A 22104-nucleotide genomic window follows, 5' to 3' on the forward strand; every position below is an offset into this window, starting at 1 on the left:
GGTATCGTGCACAAAAAGCAGAGCTCTAAGGCAAGCAATGAGAAATCATTGGAGGCTCCCGAAAGAAAATGTGTTCTGATACACAGGAGAGGATTGGCTCCAAAACCTCCTGAATACATGCGATCCTGACACCCGGAACAAAATCCTAATCATGCTATGGCAAGCATGGTTTCTCAGGGATAATATAATCCATAGTGATGGAAAGGAGACGATTTCGAGATCAGTGGCTTTCCTGCTTAAGTATGAAGAAGAAGTCGGGTCAGTTCAGGAGAAATCAGAGGCCGAAAGGGGCATGTTCTGCATGAATCTGTTTGAACATCACTGCCCAGATCCTCTCAAGCCTGTAGGGAAGCAATGGCGCCCTCCAGGCGAGGGCATGATCAAATTAAATTCTGACGTTTCTGTTGACCCTGCATCGGGTGTGAGTGCGTGCGGTGTAGTTGCTAGAAACGAGCAAGGAGCCACGGTCTTCTCGATGGGATGCAAACTGGGCAAATGTACGACAGTGGAAGAAGCAGAGGGCCTTGCGCTGCTGAGCGGGCTGCAGACTCTGGCAAGATACTATAACGGACCAATACATGTAGAAATCGATTGCATGACCCTGGTGAAGGCGATCAGCCCAGGCGCAGCAAATCAGTCGCACCTATTTCCGATTGTAGCTGACATCAAGACAGAGCTGTGCAAGTTTCGATCTCACCTGATTGAGTGGGTTCAGAGAGAGAAGAATAAACTTGCCCATGGTCTGGCAGCTTTTGCATCTAGGTTCGGCGATCTCTTCAAGTTGGCTGGCGTGCCAGATGAGCTGAGTGATATATTGTGGAAAGATTGTAACCGGACTGATTGATTAGTTTGTGTGATTCTAAAAAAAATAATTGGTGTGGCACATTTCTAGAACTAACTTTTTTAGCTTTGGATAGGAAGCGGGACAGAAATGAACAGAGGATGCAGTGCAATGCTCACATCAATTGTTACAGAGCACTCAGAAAGACACTGGGCAAAATGTAAAGGGCAACTAGTTGAAAGGCTTACAAGTTCTGAACTGACTGATCACAAATTAGCACACATGGTTCTTGCTTTGTACATAGCTTGTCAAACCATTAGTAGCTCTCCACAAAGGATATGACGAACAAACAAAAAAGGACTAACGTACACCGCATCCTTGTGAGAACAAGACTACACGTAAAACTACTAATACTGGATAGCATGCAGACTTGCAGAGTCTGTAGTTACTTTCTGGACTGATGATTGGAAATGGCATCGTGATTGAAACCTCATGTTCATGCCTTTGATTTTCTTTTTCCAAGTAAACTAGGAACAACCTGGGACACAAGGATATCCTTCATAACACCGGGGCAGTTCTTGGTTAAAAACTCAAAACCTTCAGACTTCATGACTGCATCCAGATTCGTCGGTGAGCGGAGGAATGTTAGAATAAATCTGAGGCATACCGTCGATCATCTGAGGACCAAGCAATCACACGAGTACGACACCGAGATTTGTTAACGAGGTTCACCGATATGGCTACATCCTCGGGGCCTGACTATGGGCGCTCCTCCCCATGACACCGCTACAATACTGCACCCGGTCGCCCTGGGCACCGGCACATGCCGCCGGCTTCCCCTGCGTTCCGGTGCTATTATGTTGGCATAAGTTACATCGTGTGTCTACCCCCGCTATATATGAGAGGCCTAGGATACAAGTGTCCTATTAGGACACAACTCCACATCCTATGTAAACACAATACAACTCCTAGTCCAACTGTAACCTACCTTGTACACGATATTCGACATAACTCTAACAAACTCCACCTTGGCGAATATTCTCCACCACCTTGAATTCGTCAATGCGTCAAACTTCCATGTACATTGGACTTGAGCTTATCCCATGAGTACCGCTGCTACTCCAAAGACTCCATGTGACCCCACCTGCAACTTGTAGTCCCTTCTTTTCTTGACCACAGTCGACGCTCGAGCAAAATTAAGTTCCTTGTTACTCTAGGTGCTCCCAACTTCCAGAGTATCAGTCCAACGTCATCACACACTGATCACTGACCTGCGTGAAAGTGAACAACTCACATATTGGGTGTCACACATAAGAGTTACCTGAACTCAACATCACCGCTCCTTTCTTGACCGTCTATCTGAAACTTGAAGGAATTTCACCGTTGCTTGTAGTCATCCCGAGTCAAATTCGCAGTTGTCTCACCACATGTATGACCACCAAAGCCCTGGCCCATCTCCATGTCTGTGCATACCGCACGCCTCGCCGCTATTACCGCGTCGAGCCTCCGCTGTCCCGGTCGAGTCTCAAGGGTCGCGAAACCACACCACTCAACCCCCACTGCAGAGTACCACCGATCATCACCGACCGATGACGAGTTTCACGCTTCCATCAGACCACTGGGCTCCAGTCCGAACTACGTGTCCCTCGCTTTCACCGCTGAATAGGCTTCGACTCTCTGAGCTCTTATGCCGTAGCCCCTCAATCCAGCTCCACCTTCAACATGACTCCATGGTAAATGATCAGTCCACCCCTACGCCTCATCGACTTCAAGCTTCGTGTATACACCACCTTGAATCAATCATGCGCCATAGTCTAGTCGAAGCCGCACAAGCCTCGGGCATGTGCACCATGTGTTTCCACGCCCAAAAGTCGGTCACCATCAGCATCACACCCCTATGTCTTCGTCGCCGATTCCACCACTGTCTTCTGTACCAACCGACATCCAAGTCCATCCGTCAAACTGTCCAGTCCGACCGAGCCGAACTTGCCCGACTACAACCTTCTGCAACTCCTCATAGTCCTCATCGTCTGTCTGGCTTGACATCCCGCAACGCCTTCAAGCATCCCTGTTGTGCCAACAAATTTTCACCCTTGTCTGCCATAACCCAAGGTTTTCAATTCCGTCGAACTTCTCCACCTCAAACCTGGTACCCGATGGCGCCATGGTTCTTTGTATGGCTGACCCTGCGAAAAAATAACCGAGCAGTCTTCCCGTGATCCCTAAGTGCACAAACAGAACCTCCGTGTACTACTAGCGAAATCCAACTAAACTTGGCCTTCACGTGTAACCACTCCAGGCACAACTCCAATACTAGCAATTGCCTTGTCAATGCCTCTCCCGATGGATGCATATCAATGGATATTCCTCTTGCCGATTTGATTTGCTACATCTCTTCGTATCACGTGAGGACTCGGTCCACTTTTTGTCTAAAACAAATCCGTTTTGATTCGATCGGATCTGCACTACAGCCCTTCCGCGCAGCGTGCCTAACGCACAGCTAGCTTCTCCGTGTCTGGGCCGTGTGCACCAGCCAGCCCCGCATGGGCCAGCCCGCACTGTGTGCGCCTGCTCTCCTCGCATGCGCTGCACCTGCCGATCAAGATTCTTCCACCGCGATGCTTCCGATTCGCCGAGATCCCACAGATAACTCGATCGTGGTACAAGATGACTTGCACGGAAAAAACTTATCCTCGTCTGAGCGGTAGCTTCGGCCATGAAGACTGATTCTTTCACACATCGTCTTCACGACGAACTCAACGGTGACCTTCCTCTAAATCAACAATCCACCTCCGTATAATCTAGCTCTAATACCACTTGTTAGAATAAATCTAAGGCATACCGTCAACCATCCGAGGACTAAGCAATCACACGAGCACGACACCGAGATTTGTTAACGAGGTTCACCGATATGTCTACATCCCCGGGGCCTAACTATGGGCTCCTCCCCATGACACCGCTACAATACCGCACCCGGTCGCCCTGGACACCGGCACATGCCGCCGGCTTCCCCTGCGTTCCGGTGCTATTATGTTGGCATAAGTTACATCGTGTGTCTACCCCCGCTATATATGAGAGGTCTAGGACACAAGTGTCCTATTAGGACACAACTCCACATCCTATGTAAACACAATACAACTCCTAGTCCAACTGTAACCTACCTTGTACACAATATTCGACACAACTCTAACAAGGAACACCAAGCATGCTGCCTTAAGCTCATGGCAGTGGTGCTGCTCCGCCAATGCCAAGATGGTCGCCACGGAGCTTGCATCGATATGCTTGCACAATTTATCTGCACAAATCAGCTTCAGCCTCTCCAAATCATACCTGTCTGCTGCAACAAGCAAATGCTGAGCCATGGCAGATTCTTCTCATTGCTTCATTTCTGGCAATATATCAGTGTACATGAAAGTAAGCAGAGCATTAAACACTTGTGCCTCCATGTCATCTATGCGTATGGCCTCAGTGGTGGTTCCCTCCTTCATCGGTCCAGAGAATTCTGCTCTGAAGACCGGAGACCGCGTCGCGAGCACCAACCGGTGAGCCGAAAATGTTTCCCCTCCAACTCTGAAAGTAAGCAGAGAATTCAACTAGAGAAGAGATGAACATGATGGCACAGATAGCACTGGTACAAGAACCACATGCTACATGAGGAACACAAACTGCTACAGTACAATAGTTTATAATATGCGATTATTATACAAAGTGTGTTACTGTCAAGTGTTGTCATTCACCCATTTAAAGACGTGTCCATGGTCGTCATTACAACATAATCCATAAGGTATGTTCATACCAAAGATTCCAGCAACCAATAAGTAAAGTGACAACATACAGACAGTCCGAGAACTAAGAAATGATCCAGCTGCAGGAAGCAAAGGGAAATTAAGTTCTATTCTACCAGAAAGTTGAGCATGTAATGAGCCAGTGAATATTCAAACTACCAAGCGATGTGTTTATTACAATCGCAAGGTTATCGAAAATGAACTTCTCCACAAGTACTGACATCTTGGCAAGTAAACAGTTGAACCCTTTTTACTTTTGGATGTACACTTAATTATCAATTTAATGAAATTTGCAACTATGTGATCTTTAATCCGAAAACAACAACTTCAGATGTATAAGACAGAACAAAACAGCTTCTGGTTACAATTCTGCAACAACAACAAAATGACATCATAAGCTTGTATAATAATACTCGAGACCAAACTTCAAAACATTCCTCAGATCACTACCTTAGCAGCCACTACCATGTCCAAAATCATCATTACAAAGTACAAACTGCAGCCATAAAAACAATTGAAAACCTGACAAGGCCATTGCTTTTTCACTGGATCCCAACCCAGCATTTCAACAAGTCATGGTCTATCTGAACCTGCTAAATAAGAAGTGCCCTACACTGAACAAGGGGTGCATGAACTCAGGAAGCAGCGCAATGCTCACGGCGATTGTGGCACATTGTACATGGCAAATAATTGAAAGGCTTACAAGTTCTAAACTAAATGTTCACTAATTAGCACATACAGTTTTGCTTCGCACATAGCTTGTCGAACCACCATACATCACATCCTTGTGAGATCAAGACTACACATCAAAAGCACTAATGCTAGTATAAGATAGCCTGCAGGGTCTGTAGTCAGTTTCTGGACGGATGGTTGCAAATGACGATATGCAGGACTGTAACCTCTTGTTCATGCCCTAGATTTTCTTTTCCCAAGTATACTAGCAGCAACCTAGGACTTGAGGAGATCCTTAATAACACAAAGACAGCCATTGGTTAAGAACTCAAAACCTTCAGACTCCATGGCCGCACCTAGATTTTTCGGTGAACTGAGGAACACCAAGCATGCCGCCTTAAGCTCATGGCACTGTCGCTGCTCGGCCAATGCCAAGATAGTCGCCACGGAGCTCGTATCGATACGATTGCACATCTTATCTTCACAAATAAGCTTCAGCCTCTCCAGGTTGTACTTGTTTGCCGCAACAAGCAGATGCTGAGCCATGGCATATTCTTCTTCTTGCTTCATATCCGGTAATGCATTCGTGTACATGAAAGTAAGCAGAGCATTGAACACTGGTGCCTCCATGTCATCTATGCGTATGGCCTCAGTGGTGGTTCCCTCCCTCATCTGGCCAAAGAACTCTGCTCTAAAGACAGGAGACCGTGCCGCAAGCACCAATCGGTGTGCCGAGAATGTCTCCCGCCGACTTGGAATTTGACATCGACGCCTGCCTTGCTTGACAGAAGAACCCCTAAGTGCCGGTGCAAATCAAAAGGTGGCACCAGGATAGATGGCGTCTCCTGCGTATGGAACTCGCTCATGATAGTGACATCGACCTTGACCATGAATGAATCGTCCTTGAGATGCTCGGATTCCTCCAATTGAACCCTTTTCATAAATCCGCCAAACCCATGACCTTTATGCACAGAAAATTCCCTGGTGTCGGAAGTACCGGTATATGATGGCACCGGCTTCCCATGTTGGTCAAGTAAGCTCAACATGAATTTTGCCTTCACACACTACTAGGAAAAGGGCTATAGCTGATATGGACATTAATGGCGCACCATGCATGTGGTGCGCCACTGCTATATAGCAGTGGCGCATCAGATACAGGTGCGCCATTAGTGTCCTCGTTACTAATGGCGCACCAGACACACGGTGCGCCATTACTAGCAATTTTTTTTATTTTTCCAAAACTATTAATGGCGCACCAGGGCACAGTGCGCCACTACTAGTTTTAACTAGTAATGGCGCACCACACGCTCGGTGCGCCACTACTGGCAATTTTTTTCTTTTTTTTTCAAAAGTAGTAATGGCACACCTGGGCGAAGTGTGTCATTACTAGCTCAAACTAGTAATGGCGCACCACACCCACGGTGCCCCACTACTGAGAATTATATATTTTTTGCAAAACTAGTAATGGAGCACCCCTGGCAGGTGCGCCATTAGTAACCAGGGTTACTAATGGCGCATTTTTAGGTGGTGCGCCATTAGTAACCTGAGACCAGCTAGATATTTTGGACAGCCACCTACACACTCACTTTTCCCACTTCATTCTCTCCTCCTCCTCCCCCTCCAAGCTTATCTGGGCTGCCTCCTCCTCCTCACCTCATTTGCACCATCGATTCACCCAAATTAAGTGGTTAAATTACCTTTTTTTTGATACGTAAGTAAGAGGAAAGCTTTCTTTATGTTGTAGATCTACTTTTTTCTCCCTCCAACAACGTGCACATGCACTTTTTATGACCTAGCTAGATCTACGTATGTTTGTGGTGTTGCATATATGTTTGTGTTTGCAGGTACCGGTATTCGAAATGCGATAGTTGCCAATATTTTGCCGGAATGTTGATTCATTTCCGTTTCGGCGAAAATTTGGCACTATGCATTCTTTTTGGTCCTATTTTTAGGCAAAGTCATGCCAATTTTTTTCTTGGTTCTAAAATATTGTTTTGCTCTACCCCGCAGGCGACCATGGTCCGCACGATGACCGAAGGCATCGTGAATAGGTTTTTGAGCTCCGCGAAGGCCGAGATGCTTCAAAAGAACAAGACGGAGATAAGATGTCCGTGTCGAAGATGCAAGCTGAAGAGCCTTATTGCGGACCCGGATTCCGGGCAGGTGCGGGACCACCTGCTCTTGCGTGGTTTCATGGATGGCTATCGGTGGCAAGGTGACTATGAAGTCGTCCATGGGGGCCGGGCAAGAAATTTGGAAGGGCAGCAAGACAACCACCGTGGCGAGGGCGGGCGAGAAGACGAAGAATCTCCAGGACATGATCACGACGGTGATGCCGGACATGATGATGAGGAAGATCAAGACGAAGGGCATGATCATGAAGATGAAGATGCTGGAGCAGACGAGATAAAGCCAAGCTGGATCAACTAGAGATAGACGCGGTTACTCCATTTTATGAAGGATGCAGGCCCGAGGATAATCGCCTGAAACTAACGCTCATGGCTCTGGAGATGAAGGTAAAACACAAAATGACCGACGCATGCTTCGACGAGAACATGTCATTCTAGCACGAACGTCTTCCCCAGGGGAACAAGTGCCCAACCAGTTTCGAGGAGGCAAAGAAAATCGTGTGTCCTCTGGATTTACCGCACGTGAAATACCATGTGTGCATGAACAATTGCATCATTTATCGAGACGAGCACGCGGAGTCTACCATATGTCCGGTGTGCGGCGTTACTCGATACAAGAAGAGGAAGAAAGCTCCTCGAAAAGTGGTGTGCTACTTTCCAATCACTCCTCGTCTGCAGCGGTATTTCGCGGACCCTAAGCTAGCAAAGCTCCTGCGTTGGCACGCGGATAGGGAGGAGAAGAAGCGAGAAGATGACGGAAATGATCCGGAGATAAATAAAAAAGACAAGATGCTGAGTCACCCTAAGGATGCGAGCTAGTGGCAAGCGTTGAACTTCGAACACCCAGAATTTGGAGACGATCCAAGGAACATCGTGCTGGGCGCGAGCACCGATGGAGTCAATCCGTTTGGCAGCCATAGAAGCACACATAGCACCTGGCCTGTGTTTGTGTGGATGTAACGCCCACAATGTGGCTATATCTCCCACGTGTCGAAGCACGACTTAGAGGCATAACCGCATTGTAAGCAATGTCTCAAGTGGGGTAATCTTCACACAACCCATGTAATGAATAAGGAATAGAGGTACATAGTTGGCTTACACTCGCCACGTCACACAATAGCATAAATATCATTTCATTCATCCGGATAAAATCAAGGTCTGACTACGGAACCAAAATGAAGAACAACCCCAAATGCAACAAAGTCCCCGATCGCCCCAACTGGGCACCACTACTGATCGTCTGGAAAGGAAAACGTAGTATCTTCCTGAGTCCTCATCGAACTCCCACTTGAGCTTAGTCGAATCACCTGGAGCGGTATCATCGGTCCCTGCATCTGGTTTTAAGTAATCTGTGAGTCACGAGGACTCAACAATCTCACACCCTCGCTATCAAGACTATTTAAGCTTATAGGTAGGGTAAAAGGTATGAGGTGGAGCTGCAACAAGCACTAGCATATATTGTGGCTAACATACGCAAAAGAGAGCGAGAAGAGAAGGCAAAGGCACGGTCGATAAACTATGATCAAGGAGTGATCCTAGATCAACCTACGTCCAAGCATAACACGAGACCGTGTTCTCTTCCCGGACTCCGCTGAAAAGAGACCATCACGGCCACACACTCTGTTGATTCATTTTAATTAAGTTAAGTTTCAGGTTATCTACAACCAGACATTAACAAATTCCCATCTGCCCATAACCGTGGGCATGGCTTTCGAAAGTTTAAATCCCTGCAGGGGTGTCCCAACTTAGCCCATCACAAGCTCTCACGGTCAACGAAGGATATTCCTGCTCCCAAGACCATCCGATTAGATGCGGAATCCCGGTTACAAGACATCTCGACAATGGTAAAACAAATCTAGAAAAGCCACCCGAATGTGTCGACAAATCCCGATAGGAGCTGCACATATCTCGTTCTCAGGGCACACCGGATAAGCAATCCGTACAACTAAAACCAGCCCTTGAGTTTCCCCGAGGTGGCGCTGCAAGGGGCTCTAGTTTGGACCAACACTCAGAGGAGCACTGGCCCAGGGGGTTTAAATAAAGATGACCCTCGGGCTCCGGAAACCCAAGGGAAAAAGAGGCTAGGTGGCAAATGGTAAAGCCAATGTTGGGCATTGCTGGAAGAGTTTTATTCAAGGCGAACTGTCAAGGGGTTCCCATTATAACCCAACCGTGTAAGGAACGCAAAATCAAGGAACATAACACCGGTATGACGGAAACTAGGACGACAAGAGTGGAACAAAACACCAGGCATAAGGCCGAGCCTTCCACCCTTTACCAAGTGTATAGATGCATTAAAATAGACAAGATGTAATAATGATATCCCAACAATAAACATGTTCCAACAAGGAACAAACTCCAATCTTCACCTGCAACTAGCAACGCTATAAGAGGGGCTGAGCAAAGCGGTAACATAGCCAAACAACGGTTTGCTAGGACAAGGTGGGTTAGAGGTTTGACATAGCAATATGGGAGGCATGATAAGCAAGTGGTAGGTATCGTAGCATAGGCATAGCAAAAGAGTGAGCATCTAGCAAGCAAAGATAGAAGTGATTTCGAGGGTATGGTCATCTTGCCTGCAAAGTTCTTCGAGTTGACGTTAGCTTGATCCTCGTAAGCGTACTCAATGGGTTCCTCGATCACGTACTCGTCTCCTGGCTCTACCCAAAGCAAGAACACAAGCAAATGGAGACACAATCAACCACGTGCAATGCACAAGCAACATGATGCAAAACATGGCATGATATGCGAGATGTGATATGCGATGCATATGCATGTTTCAGAAAGGAAAGATTAAACCTGGCCTCAACTTGGAAAACCAAGAGTGCCACTGGAAAGATGAGTTGATTTCGGTCGAAATCGATATAAAGATCACCGGAATCGGATGCACGGTTTGCAAATGGCAAGCAAAACAAATATGGCACCGATCTGCGATTAACAGCACGAGGACATCTAAATGCATCAAGAACAACAAGCTACTGCACTCTAACATAGCAACAAAATACATGGCAGTGATATACTCAAGATGCTTGACAAAAGATGAACACTGAGCTACGGCTAATTCACTCAATAGCATGTTCAAACAAGCATGGCAAAAGTGCAAAAGATATCAGATTATAGACTTAGTGAAAATAACATCAAGTCAGAAATTTAACATCAGGAAGCAATGTTTAGAGAAAGATAGCAACATGCTACAGGAACATATCATGGCAAAGCAAGACATGGCATGAAGCTACTCAAAGCATACAACAAAAGTCCCTTACTGACCGTAAGCCAAAAGGGACCAGAAAATACAATGGCATCCATGTGAACATAGCAATTATCGTTAACAGATTCAGACTTAGTAGAAAACTGGAACATGGCAAAACAGATATTAAGTAGGCATGTTTACGAGCTCGATGGACTCATCACAAGGCATTGCATGATAAACTAAGCATACACCCAGCAAGTAGACATGGCATAGAAGCTAAACATGGCAATAACAACAACAACCTCGGCAATAATGCTTAACACGTAAACATTCTACTAAGAACATTTTATAGCAAAAGTAGAGCTCGATTAACTCAAGCTAGGGTGCTCCATAATTGCAACAAAGACATGGATGGATAGAGCACCACAATATCTACAAAACATCCTTACTGATCATGCTCAAAAGAGGCATGGATCACTCTGTAGCAACAAGAATACATGGCATAAAAATATTATCAGGACAATGACTTGGAATATTTCCAAGTCCCTGAAATCAGCAACATTACGATGGCTACTTTGCATGCTTGTTCTAGTCAACACAGAGATCCCAAAAATACATGGCATACACCCCTGTAAAGATGGCATGGCATACTTCAAAACTCATGTAGGGCTCAAGTTCATAGGAGGCACGCATCAATCATGGCAAAAATGACAAAAGTCCAATCACTGATAAGACTCTAAAACTAATATAAACTAGCACTCTTGCAACAACATTTAGGGCAACAAGATGAGCTCAAATGAACATGATGCAATGAGATGAAATGAAGTACTCGTCGAGACGAACAATTTGATATGCTACACGCCCAAAATGAAGCCACGGATGCAGAGTTATGGCATGATGAAGTATGCAAATAATTACTGAAATGGGGCAAATTAGGTCAACCGTTAGGTTTTCAGATCCAGATCCGGATCGGCACGGATGAAGAGGCTCGCCGGAACAGTAAAAGAGGACGGCGCCGGCCCTCTTCGGCGAGGTAGCTGCGGCGGCCGGCAGGAGGGAGACGGGCGCGGGCGCGGCGTTCGAACGGCGGCGGTGGACGCGCGGGTCGCTGGCGGGAGGAGAGCTCGGCCGGCGCGGGCAGATTGGCGGGTCGGCGGCGAGAGGAGAGCTCGCCGATGGGAGGCGGGCGGCGTTGACTTGGCGGGGGTGCGAGAACCGGGCGGCGGGGCAGGCACGGTGGGGCGCGGCCCGGATCGGCGGCGTGGGAGGGCCCTCCTCGGGCCCGGGCGGGCCGTGGCGCGGGAGGCGTCCGGCGGGCCACATGGCAGCCCCTCAGTGGCTGCGGGCGGCGACGGCGAAACGTCCGGCACGCGGATGAGGAGCGTGGCTAGGGTTTAGGGGTGGATGGGATCCGGAATTTCGGGGGGGGGGGGGAGAGGGACCTTTTTATAGGTAGGAGGAGCTAGGAGGCTCCAAATTGAGCACGGTTCACGGCCACGCGATCATGATCAAACGGCCTAGATGATGGAAGGGGTTTAGGTGGGTTTTGGGCCACTTTGGAGAGGTGTTGGGCTGCAACACACACGAGGTCTTTTCGGTCCCTCGGTTAACCGTTGGAGTATCAAACGAAGTCCAAATGGCACGAAACTTGACAGGCGATCTACCGGTAGTAAACCAAGGCCGCTTGGAAAGTCTCGGTCCAATCCGAAAATGTTTAACACCCGCACACGAAAAGAGGTAGAAAGGGACACCGGAGGACATAGGAGCGCCGGAATGCAAAACGGACAACGGGGAAAATGCTCGGATGCAAGAGACGAACACGTATGCAAATGCGATGCACATGATGACATGATATGAGATGCATGACAAAGACAAAAGCAACACGAAGACAAAAACCCGACAACGAGGAAATATCATAACTTAGTGCCGGAAATGGCAAGGGTTAGAATACAAATATGACAGGTTACAACCGGGGTTTTACAGTGGATGTACAACCTTCCCCCTAGTTGTGCATGAAGAGGAAGTACATTCACATGAGTATGCTAATTGAAGGGCCGAAACAACCAGGGAACGACATCAATCTGTATTTGGGGCTGCTGAAAGAGGAGCTAGACACGCTGTGGAAAACGCCAGCCAATACATGGGACGTCGCAGAGAAAGAATATTTCCCTATGGGAGCCGCACTGCTCACGATGGTGCACGACTATCTCAGTTACGAATATCTCGCGGGGCAGGTGGTCCATGGATTTTCTGGATGCGTCAGGTGCATGGATGACACAACGTATCGCCAGCTAGATAGAGATCCCGGGTCTTCGAAAACCGTGTTCATGGGACATCGAAGGTGGCTTCGTGACGATGACCCATGGAGAAAACGCAAGGATCTGTTCGATGGTGAAACCGAATCCCGAAGATGCCCGTGTACGAGGAGCGGCGAGGAAATAGACGAGCTGTTGAAAAATTGGAAAGATTGCTCACTACCGGGAAAGAAGCAAAAGGCGCCAGAGCCGAGAAAGAAGCGAAAGGCGCCAGAGCCGCTGCTGAAGGTATGGAAAACGATGTCTGTTTTCTAGGACTTGCCGTACTGGAAGATCCACCGTGTGCCTCGTAGCCTTGATGCCATGCATATCACGAAGAACGTGTGCGAGAGTCTGCTTGGTACCCTGCTCAACATACCAGAGAGGACCAAAGATGGGCTGAAAGCAAGGGCAGACTTGAAATCAATGGGCATCAGGGAGGAGCTTCACGCTGATGATGATGATGATGATGATGATGATGATGAGGCGAAGCAGGACACGGAAAGTCGTCGCAAAGGCAAAAAGGCCAAGAAGACCGAAAATGACTACCCTCCCACGTGCTTCACTCTAAGTCAGGAGGAGATCGAGCAGTTTTTCACCTGCCTCGTAGGAGTAAAACTTCCTTACGGTTACGCGGGGAAGATACCTAGACTCAGCGAAGCAGAAGTTCAGCGGGATGAAGTCTCACGACTGTCATGTGCTGATGACGCAGATACTTCCAGTTGCAATCCATGGGATCATGGACACGCACGTCCGTGAAATGCTATTTGGCCTATGCAACTTTTTCGACGTCATCTCTCAGAAGTCGGTTGGCATGAGGCAACTCAGAAGGCTACATGAAGAGATCGTGGTGATACTATGCGAGCTTGAGATGTACTTCCCGCCCGCATTCTTCAATGTTATGGTGCATCTGCTGGTCCATATCATGGAGGATATCATCCAACTCGGGCCGACGTTATTTCACAGCATGATGCCGTTCGAAAGGATGAATTGGTGTCATCAAAGGATATGCTCGCAACATGTCACGTCCAGAGGGAAGCATAGACAGGGGCTTTCTGGCCGAAGAGTGCATCTCCTACTGCACGAATTATCTAGGCATCGAGAACCCCGTTGGTTTGCTCGTCAACAGGCACCTCGGCAGGCTTGCTGGATGGGGTCACCGCGAGGGTCGCCGCGAAATGCATGTCGACTTTGAGGGTCGACTCGCTGACTTTGAAAGAGCAAACTGTTCGGGAACGTAGTAATTTCAAAATTTTCCTACACACACGCAAGATCATGGTGATGCATAGCAACGAGAGGGGAGAGTGTTGTCTACGTATGCTCGTAGACTGAAGGCGGAAGCGTTATCACAACGCGGTTGATGTAGTCGTACGTCTTCACGGTCCGACTGATCCAAGTACCGAACGCACGGCACCTCCGAGTTTAGCACACGTTCCGCTCGATGACGTCCCGCGAACTCCAATCCAGTAGAGCTTCACGGGAGAGTTCCATCAGCACGACGGCGTGGTGACGATGATGATGTTCTACCGTCGCAGGGCTTCGCCTAAGCACCACTACGATATGATCGAGGTGGATTATGGTGGAAGGGGGCACCGCACACGGCTAAGAGATCAAGAGATCAATTGTTGTGTCTATGGGGTGCCCCCTGGCCACGTATATAAAGGAGTGGAGGAGGAGGGGGCCAGCCAAGAGGAGGAGGCGCGCCCAAGGGGGGCAATCCTACTTCAAGTAGGTTTTGCCCCCCTTTCCTATTCCAACTAGGAGAAGGGGCAAGGAGGAGGTGGAGAGAAGGAAGGAGAAGGGGGGCCGCGCCCCCTTCCCTTTCCCAATTCGGATTGGGGCAAGGGGGGCTGCGCGCCACCTCCTGCTGCCTATCCTCTTCCACTACTATGGGCCCATGAGGCCCAATAACCCCCGGGGGGTTCCGGTAACCCCCCGGTACTCCGGTATATATCCGATAACCCCCGGAACCATTCCGGTGTCCGAATATAGTCGTCCAATATATCAATCCTCATGTCTCGACCATTTCGAGACTCCTCGTCATGTCTGTGATCACATCCGGGACTCCGAACATCCTTCGGTACATCAGAACTCATAATATAACCGGCATCGAAACGTTAAGCGTGCGGACCCTACGGGTTCGAGAACTATATAGACATGACCGAGACATGTCTCCGGTCAATAACCAATAGCGGAACCTGGATGCTCATATTGGCTCCCACATATTCTATGAAGATCTTTATCGGCCAGACCGCATAACAACATACGTTGTTCCCTTTGTCATCGGTATGTTACTTGCCCGAGATTCGATCGTTGGTATCTTCATACCTAGTTCAATCTCGTTACCGGCAAGTCTCTTTACTCGTTCCGTAATACATCATTCCGCAACTAACTCATTAGTTGCAATGCTTGCAAGGCTTTAAGTGATGTGCATTACCGAGAGGGCCCAAAGATACCTCTCCGACAATCGGAGTGACAAATCCTAATCTCGAAATACGCCAACCCAACAAGTACCTTTGGAGACACCTGTAGAGCACCTTTATAATCACCCAGTTACGTTGTGACATTTGGTAGCACACAAAGTGTTCCTCCGGTAAACGGGAGTTGCATAATCTCATAGTCACAGGAACATGTATAAGTTATGAAGAAAGCAATAGCAATAAACTAAACGATCAAGTGCTAAGCTAACGGAATGGGTCAAGTCAATCACATCATTATCCTAATGATGTGATCCCGTTAATCAAATGACAACTCATGCCTATGGTTTGGAAACATAACCATCTTCGATCAATGAGCTAGTCAAGTAGAGGCTTACTAGTGACACTTTGTTTGTCTATGTATTCACACATGTATTATGTTTCTGGTTAATACAATTCTAGCATGAATAATAAACATTTATCATAATATAAGGAAATAAATAATAACTTTATTATTGCCTCTAGGGCATATTTCCTTCACAAACCTAGCCGCGCTACAACACATAGATGTGGTCGATCCTTGGGTGGTAGAGCACAAAACCTTTATTCAGAAGACGTACAATGATCGAGGCCAACAGAGGACGGACGGAGATATAATAAAAGAGCACAACTCATGTTTCACGCGTTGGTTCAAGGAGAAGCTTCTGTCGTACCCTTTACATGAGGATTCTTCCGCGGAAGAAAAACTCATATTCGCCTTGTCACAGGGCGCCGAGCACAACCTGATGACCTATGAGGCGTACGATATCAACGACTACACATTCTACACCGAGGACAAGGACATGAAGAGCGATGGTTATCAGAACTCCGGGGTAACGATGGAATCCTACACCGGTAACGACAAGGACAGATACTACGGAAGGATCGAGGAGATCTGGGAGCTGAGCTACGCTGGAGAGAAGGTCCCGATGTTCCGTGTCAGATGGGCCAAGAGCGTCATAAAAGAAGACCGGTATTTCACCACCATGGTTATACCCGAAGCCAAATCCAAGACCGCGGGCGCAAACGTCACCGCGAAAAATGAGCCATGGGTACTGGCTTCCCAAGTGGACCAATGCTTCTACATTACCGACCCGTCAAAGCCCAGTCGTGTTGTCGTGAGGAGAGGCAAAAGGAAGATCATCGGAATGGATGGAGTCGCCAATGAGCAAGTCTTCAACAAGTACGGTGATACGTCTCCGTCGTATCTACTTTTCCAAGCACTTTTGCCCTTGTTTTGGACTCTAACTTGTATGATTTGAATGGAACTAACCGGGACTGACGCTGTTTTCAGCAGAATTGCCATGGTGTTGTTTTATGTGCAGAAAACAAATATTCTCGGAATGACCTGAAACTCCACGGAACATCTTAGAAAAAATAATAAAAAATCCTCGCCAAAGATGAAGACCAGGGGGCCCACACCCTTCTCACGAGGGTGGCCCCCCCTAGGGCGCGCCCCCTACCTCGTGGCCCCCTGTTGCGTCTCCGACTCCAACTCCACCTCCATATACTGAGTTTCGATGAGAAAAAAAATCAGAGAGAAGAAATCATCGCGTTTTACGATACGAAGCCGCCGCCAAGCCCTAAAACCTCTCGGGAGGGCTCATCTGGAGTCCGTTCGGGGCTCCGGAGAGGGGGATTCGTCACCGTCGTCATCATCAACCATCCTCCATCACCAATTTCATGATGCTCACCGCCGTGCGTGAGTAATTCCATTGTAGGCTTGCTGGACGGTGATGGGTTGGATGAGATTTATCATGTAATCGAGTTAGTTTTGTTAGGGTTTGATCCCTAGTATCCATTATGTTCTGAGATTGATGTTGCTATGACTTTGCTATGCTTAATGCTTGTCACTAGGGCCCGAGTTCCATGATTTCAGATCTGAACCTATTATGTTTTCATGAATATATGTGAGTTCTTGATCCTATCTTGCAAGTCTATAGTCACCTACTATGTGTTATGATCCGGCAACCCCGAAGTGACAATAATCGGGACCACTCCCGGTGATGACCATAGTTTGAGGAGTTCATGTATTCACTATGTGCTAATGCTTTGTTCCAGTTCTCTATTAAAAGGGGGCCTTAATATCCCTTAGTTTCCAATAGGACCCCGCTGCCACGGGAGGGTAGGACAAAAGATGTCATGCAAGTTTTTTTCCATAAGCACGTATGACTATATACGAAATACATGCCTACATTACATTGATGAATTGGAGCTAGTTCTGCGTCACCCTATGTTATGACTGTTACATGATGAACCGCATTTGGCATAATTATCCATCACTGATTCGGTGCCTACGAGTTTTCCATATACTGCTTTACGCTTATTTACTTTCCCGCTGCTACTGTTACAATCACTACAAAATACCAAAAACATTACTTTTGCTGTCTTTACTTTTGATGCCGCTACCACCACTATCATATTACTTTGCTACTAAACACTTTGCTGCAGATACTAAGTTTTCAGGTGTGGTTGAATTGACAACTCAGCTGCTTATACTTGAGAATATTCTTTGGCTCCCCTTGTGTCGAATCAATAAATTTGGGTTGAATACTCTACCCTCGAAAGCTGTTGCGATCCCCTATACTTGTGGGTTATCAAGACTAATTTCTGGCGCCGTTGCCGGGGAGCATAGCTCTATTCTTTGAGTCACTTGGGATTTATATCTGCTGGACACTATGAAGAACTTGAGAGATCCAAAAACCAAGATCTATCCCTCAACTACGAGGGGAGGTAAGGAACTGCCATCTAGCTCTGCACTTGATTCACCTTCTGTTATGAGTAACTTTGCGACACCTACATCTGCTTCTGCTATTCGTTCTGATATGTCGCATGTTATTGATGATGCCACTTCTGCTATGCATGATACTTATGATGAAACTGCTTCTATGCCTGATACTACTGTGCCCCTTAGTGAATTTCTTGATGAACAAATTGCTAGGGCTAGAGAAAAAGAAATTATTGAATCTGAATACGATGATGATAGTGATGATGAAAATATGCTTGTTATTCCTGAGGGTTATCTTTTTGATATGGAATCTTCTGCCGCTATTTCTTCTTGCAAAGATAGATATGAGCTTAAGAGGTTATTAATTAAATGGAACAAAGAATCACTTAGAGATAAAATGAGACCTGACCCTGCTTTTGCTACTTCACCTATATGTGTTCCTGATAAGGATTACGAATTCTCTGTTGATCCTGATATAATTACTTTGGTTGAATCTGATCCATTTTATGGCTATGAATCTGAAACTGTTGTGGCACATCTTACTAAGTTAAATGATATAGCTGCCCTGTTTACTAATGATGAGAGATCGCGTTACTTCTATATACTCAAAATATTTCCGTTCTCATTAAAGGGTGATGCTAAGATATGGTTTAATTCTCTTGAACCTGGTTGTGTGCATAGTCCCCAGGATATGATTTATTACTTCTCTGCTAAATATTTCCCTGCTCATAAGAAACAAGCTGCCTTGAGGGAAATATACAACTTTGTGCAAATTAAAGAAGAGAGTCTCCCACAAGCATGGGGGAGGCTTCTCAAGTTACTTAATGTTTTGCCTGATCATCCTCTTAAGAAACCTGAAATACTTGATATCTTTTATAATGGACTAATCGATGCTTCCAGAGATTACCTGCATAGTTGTGCTGGTTCTCTTTTCAGGGAAAGAACACCGGATGAACCTAAAATTCTATTGAATAATATGTTGACAAATGAAAATAATTGGGCACCTCCTGAGCCAGCTCCTGCTCCAATTACTGAGCCTATTCCTAAACCAACTCCGAAGAAGAGAGGTATTCTATTTCTCAGTCCCGAAGATATGCAAGAGGCAAAGAAATCTATGAAAGAAAAAGGTATTAAAGCTGAAGACGTTAAGAATTTACCTCGTATTGAAGAAATACATGGTCTTAATATACCGCCTGTTGAAGAAACATATGATCTTAATTATTTATTTACTGAAGAACCTCCTGATCCCGATATCCCGACATAGGTAGTAAAGGTAAATTCTATCTATAGATTTGATGAAGGTGATATACCTCACTATAAGCCCACGAGGCAATGCTTTGATGAGTTTGATAATTTTATTGTCAAACAAGAAAATTTCAATGCTTATTTTGGTAGACAATTAAAAGAAAATGCTTATATGATTAGACGCTTGGGTGATTATATGGCTGATATTAAAGGTGAACTTAAACTTGTTAGCAAACATGCTTCTATGGTTAGCACTCAAGTAGAACAAGTACTTAAGGCTCAAAAAGAAGTGCTTAATGAAATGAATAGTAAGAAAAATGATTATGCTGTTAGAGTGGCTACTAGAACTGGTAGAATGACTCAGGAACCTTTGTATCCTGAAGGCCACCCTAAGAGAATTGAGCAAGATTCTCAAAGAAATAATATTGATGTTCCTAGTTCTTCTAAAAAGAAGAAGAAGAAAAATGATAGAACTTTGCAAACTTCTAGTGAACCTATTGCTGAACCACGTGATAATCCAAATGATATATCTATGTCTGATGCTGAAACACAATCTGGTAATGAACATGAACCTAGTAAAAATATTAATGATGATGTTCATGATCATGCTCAACCTAGTAATGATAATGATGTAGAAATTGAACCTGCTGTTGATCTTGATAACCCACAATCAAAGAATCAACGTTATGATAAAAGAGACTTTGTTGCTAGGAAACATGGTAAAGAAAGGGAACCTTGGGTTCAGAAACCCATGCCTTTTCCTCCGAAACCATCCAAGAAAAAGGATGATGAGGATTTTGAGCGCTTTGCTGAAATGATTAGGCCTATCTTTTTGTGTATGAGATTAACTGATGTGCTCAAAACAAATCCTTATGCTAAATATATGAAGGATATCATTCCTAATAAAAGAAAGATACCAGAAGCCGAAATTTCCACCATGCTTGCTAATTATACTTTTAAGGGTGGAATACCAAAGAAACTTGGAGACCCCGTAGTACCTACTATACCTTGCTCCATTAAAAGAAATTATATTAAAACTGCTTTATGTGATCTTGGAGCCGGTGTTAGTGTTATGCCTTTCTCTTTATATCGTAGACTTGACTTGAATAAGCTGACACCTACTGAAATATCTTTGCAAATGGCTGATAAATCAACTGCTATACCTGTCGGTATTTGTGAGGATGTGCCTGTTGTGGTTGCGAACGTTACTATTTTAACGGACTTTGTTATACTTGATATTCCGGAGGATGATAGTATGTCCATTATTCTTGGAAGACCTTTTCTTAATACTGCAGGGGCTGTTATTGATTGCAACAAAGGCAATGTCACTTTTCATGTTAATGGTAATGAGCATACGGTACACTTTCCGAGGAAACAACCTCAAGTTCATAGTATCAATTCTATTGGGAAAATTCCATCGATTATATTTGGAGGTTTTGAATTTCCTCTCCCTACTGCCAAGAAGAAATATGATATTCTTATTATTGGGGATGTGCATATCCCCGTTGAGGTAACTTAGTGTTATTCGAAATTTCTCCGGTTTCATGATTATCGGAATAAGTTTGTTAACAAGACTTGATCAACCTTGTTAGTGGATTCTTTTTGATGAGCATGAGATGGATGAAACTAGAAGCACAACCTTCTGTACCCACTTTTACTTTTTGTTATTTATATTAAATAAAGCAAAAATAGCATTTTCAGTTTGTTTCCTGGCTTATCCGTGCAATATAAAAATATCCTGAAAATAGAAGTCCTCAGAATGCCATGCCAATTTAATATGATTTTTTCGGGAATATTTGAGGATTTACTGTGCAAAAATTACCGCGGGAGGAGCTGCCACCTGGTCACGAGGGTGGTGGGCGCCCCCCCTATAGGGCGCCCCCCCCTATCTCATGGGCCCACGGTGGCCCTCCTCCACTTATCCCAGCACCCATCTTCTTCTTCTATCTCACACAAACCCGAGAAACCAACTCAAGCACGAGTTCCAGCCACTTTTGCTGCGATTTTCGATCTCCTTGCTCAAAGCACCTCTCGCAAAACTGCTTGGGGAGATTGTTCCTTGGTATGTGACTCCTCCATTGGTCCAATTAGTTTTTGTTCTAGTGCTTTATTCTTTGCAAATTTGTGCTGCATAGGTGACCATGTTCTTGAGATTGCATGTCAAATTTATATGGTTCCAAGTAGTTCTAATGCTTGATATAGGCTCTAGGTACTTGTAGGAGTAGTTGCTATCAGTTTTATTGAAGTTGGTTCACTTTTATTTTGAAGTTACTAAAAATTCAGAATTTTCCAGAAAATGATGTGGAGATTATTGAGGGGCTCATCGAGCCAAAGCTCGAAGGAAAAGGCACCGAAGCCTAAGTATAATTTGCCGCGCACCGCGGAGATTCGGGCGTGTGAATGGCCTTCTGATGATTTCTTGAGAGCAGCCGGTATCAATGAAGATTTTCATGAATTGACTCACAATGCAGGCCTCACCGCTTTCCTCCACGACCAATGCGATCAGTATCTCTTACTCACAAATACCTTTGTGCAAAACTTTCATTTTCATTCTAGGAACTCACCACCTACGGTGGAGTTTCATTTATATGATGAGCATAAGGAGATGTCACTTTATGATTTCTGTCAGATTTGTTTAGTCCCTTTTGAGGGCAAGACAGAAGAACCACATCATGATGATGTGGCTGGGTTTATTGATAATATCATTGTAGGAGAAACCAGGAAGGTTTCCGACGCACGAATCACTAGCATACATTTTCCTGTTTTGCGTTACTTTGCATTATTTGCTAGTCGTTGTTTAATTGGACGCAGAAATTCTGGAAAC

The 22104-nt window shown here is 45.8% G+C and overlaps 1 protein-coding gene and 1 pseudogene across 1 annotated transcript; one reads left to right on the forward strand and one right to left on the reverse strand.

Annotated features, from left to right (window-relative positions):
* Positions 1 to 292: 292 nt before the first annotated feature.
* Positions 293 to 844, forward strand: LOC147972883 (uncharacterized). The gene has a single exon (XM_087524488.1). The coding sequence runs from the start codon at positions 293 to 295 to the stop codon at positions 842 to 844; it is 552 nt and encodes a 183-aa protein (XP_087380614.1).
* Positions 845 to 1277: 433 nt separating this feature from the next.
* LOC125507363 (BTB/POZ and MATH domain-containing protein 1 pseudogene) overlaps positions 1278 to 22104 on the reverse strand; it is a 38128-nt pseudogene continuing 17301 nt past the window's right edge.

The sequence above is a fragment of the Triticum urartu genome, chromosome 5A, assembly GCF_056163025.1.
Source record: "Triticum urartu cultivar PI428250 chromosome 5A, HENAU_Tu73, whole genome shotgun sequence".
In the NCBI taxonomy this organism is placed as follows: domain Eukaryota; kingdom Viridiplantae; phylum Streptophyta; class Magnoliopsida; order Poales; family Poaceae; genus Triticum; species Triticum urartu.

What these genes read in the sequence shown, in the direction of transcription:
- LOC147972883 (XM_087524488.1), top strand. Translation starts at nt 293, where the DNA reads ATGTTCTGCATGAATCTGTTTGAACATCACTGCCCAGATCCTCTCAAG.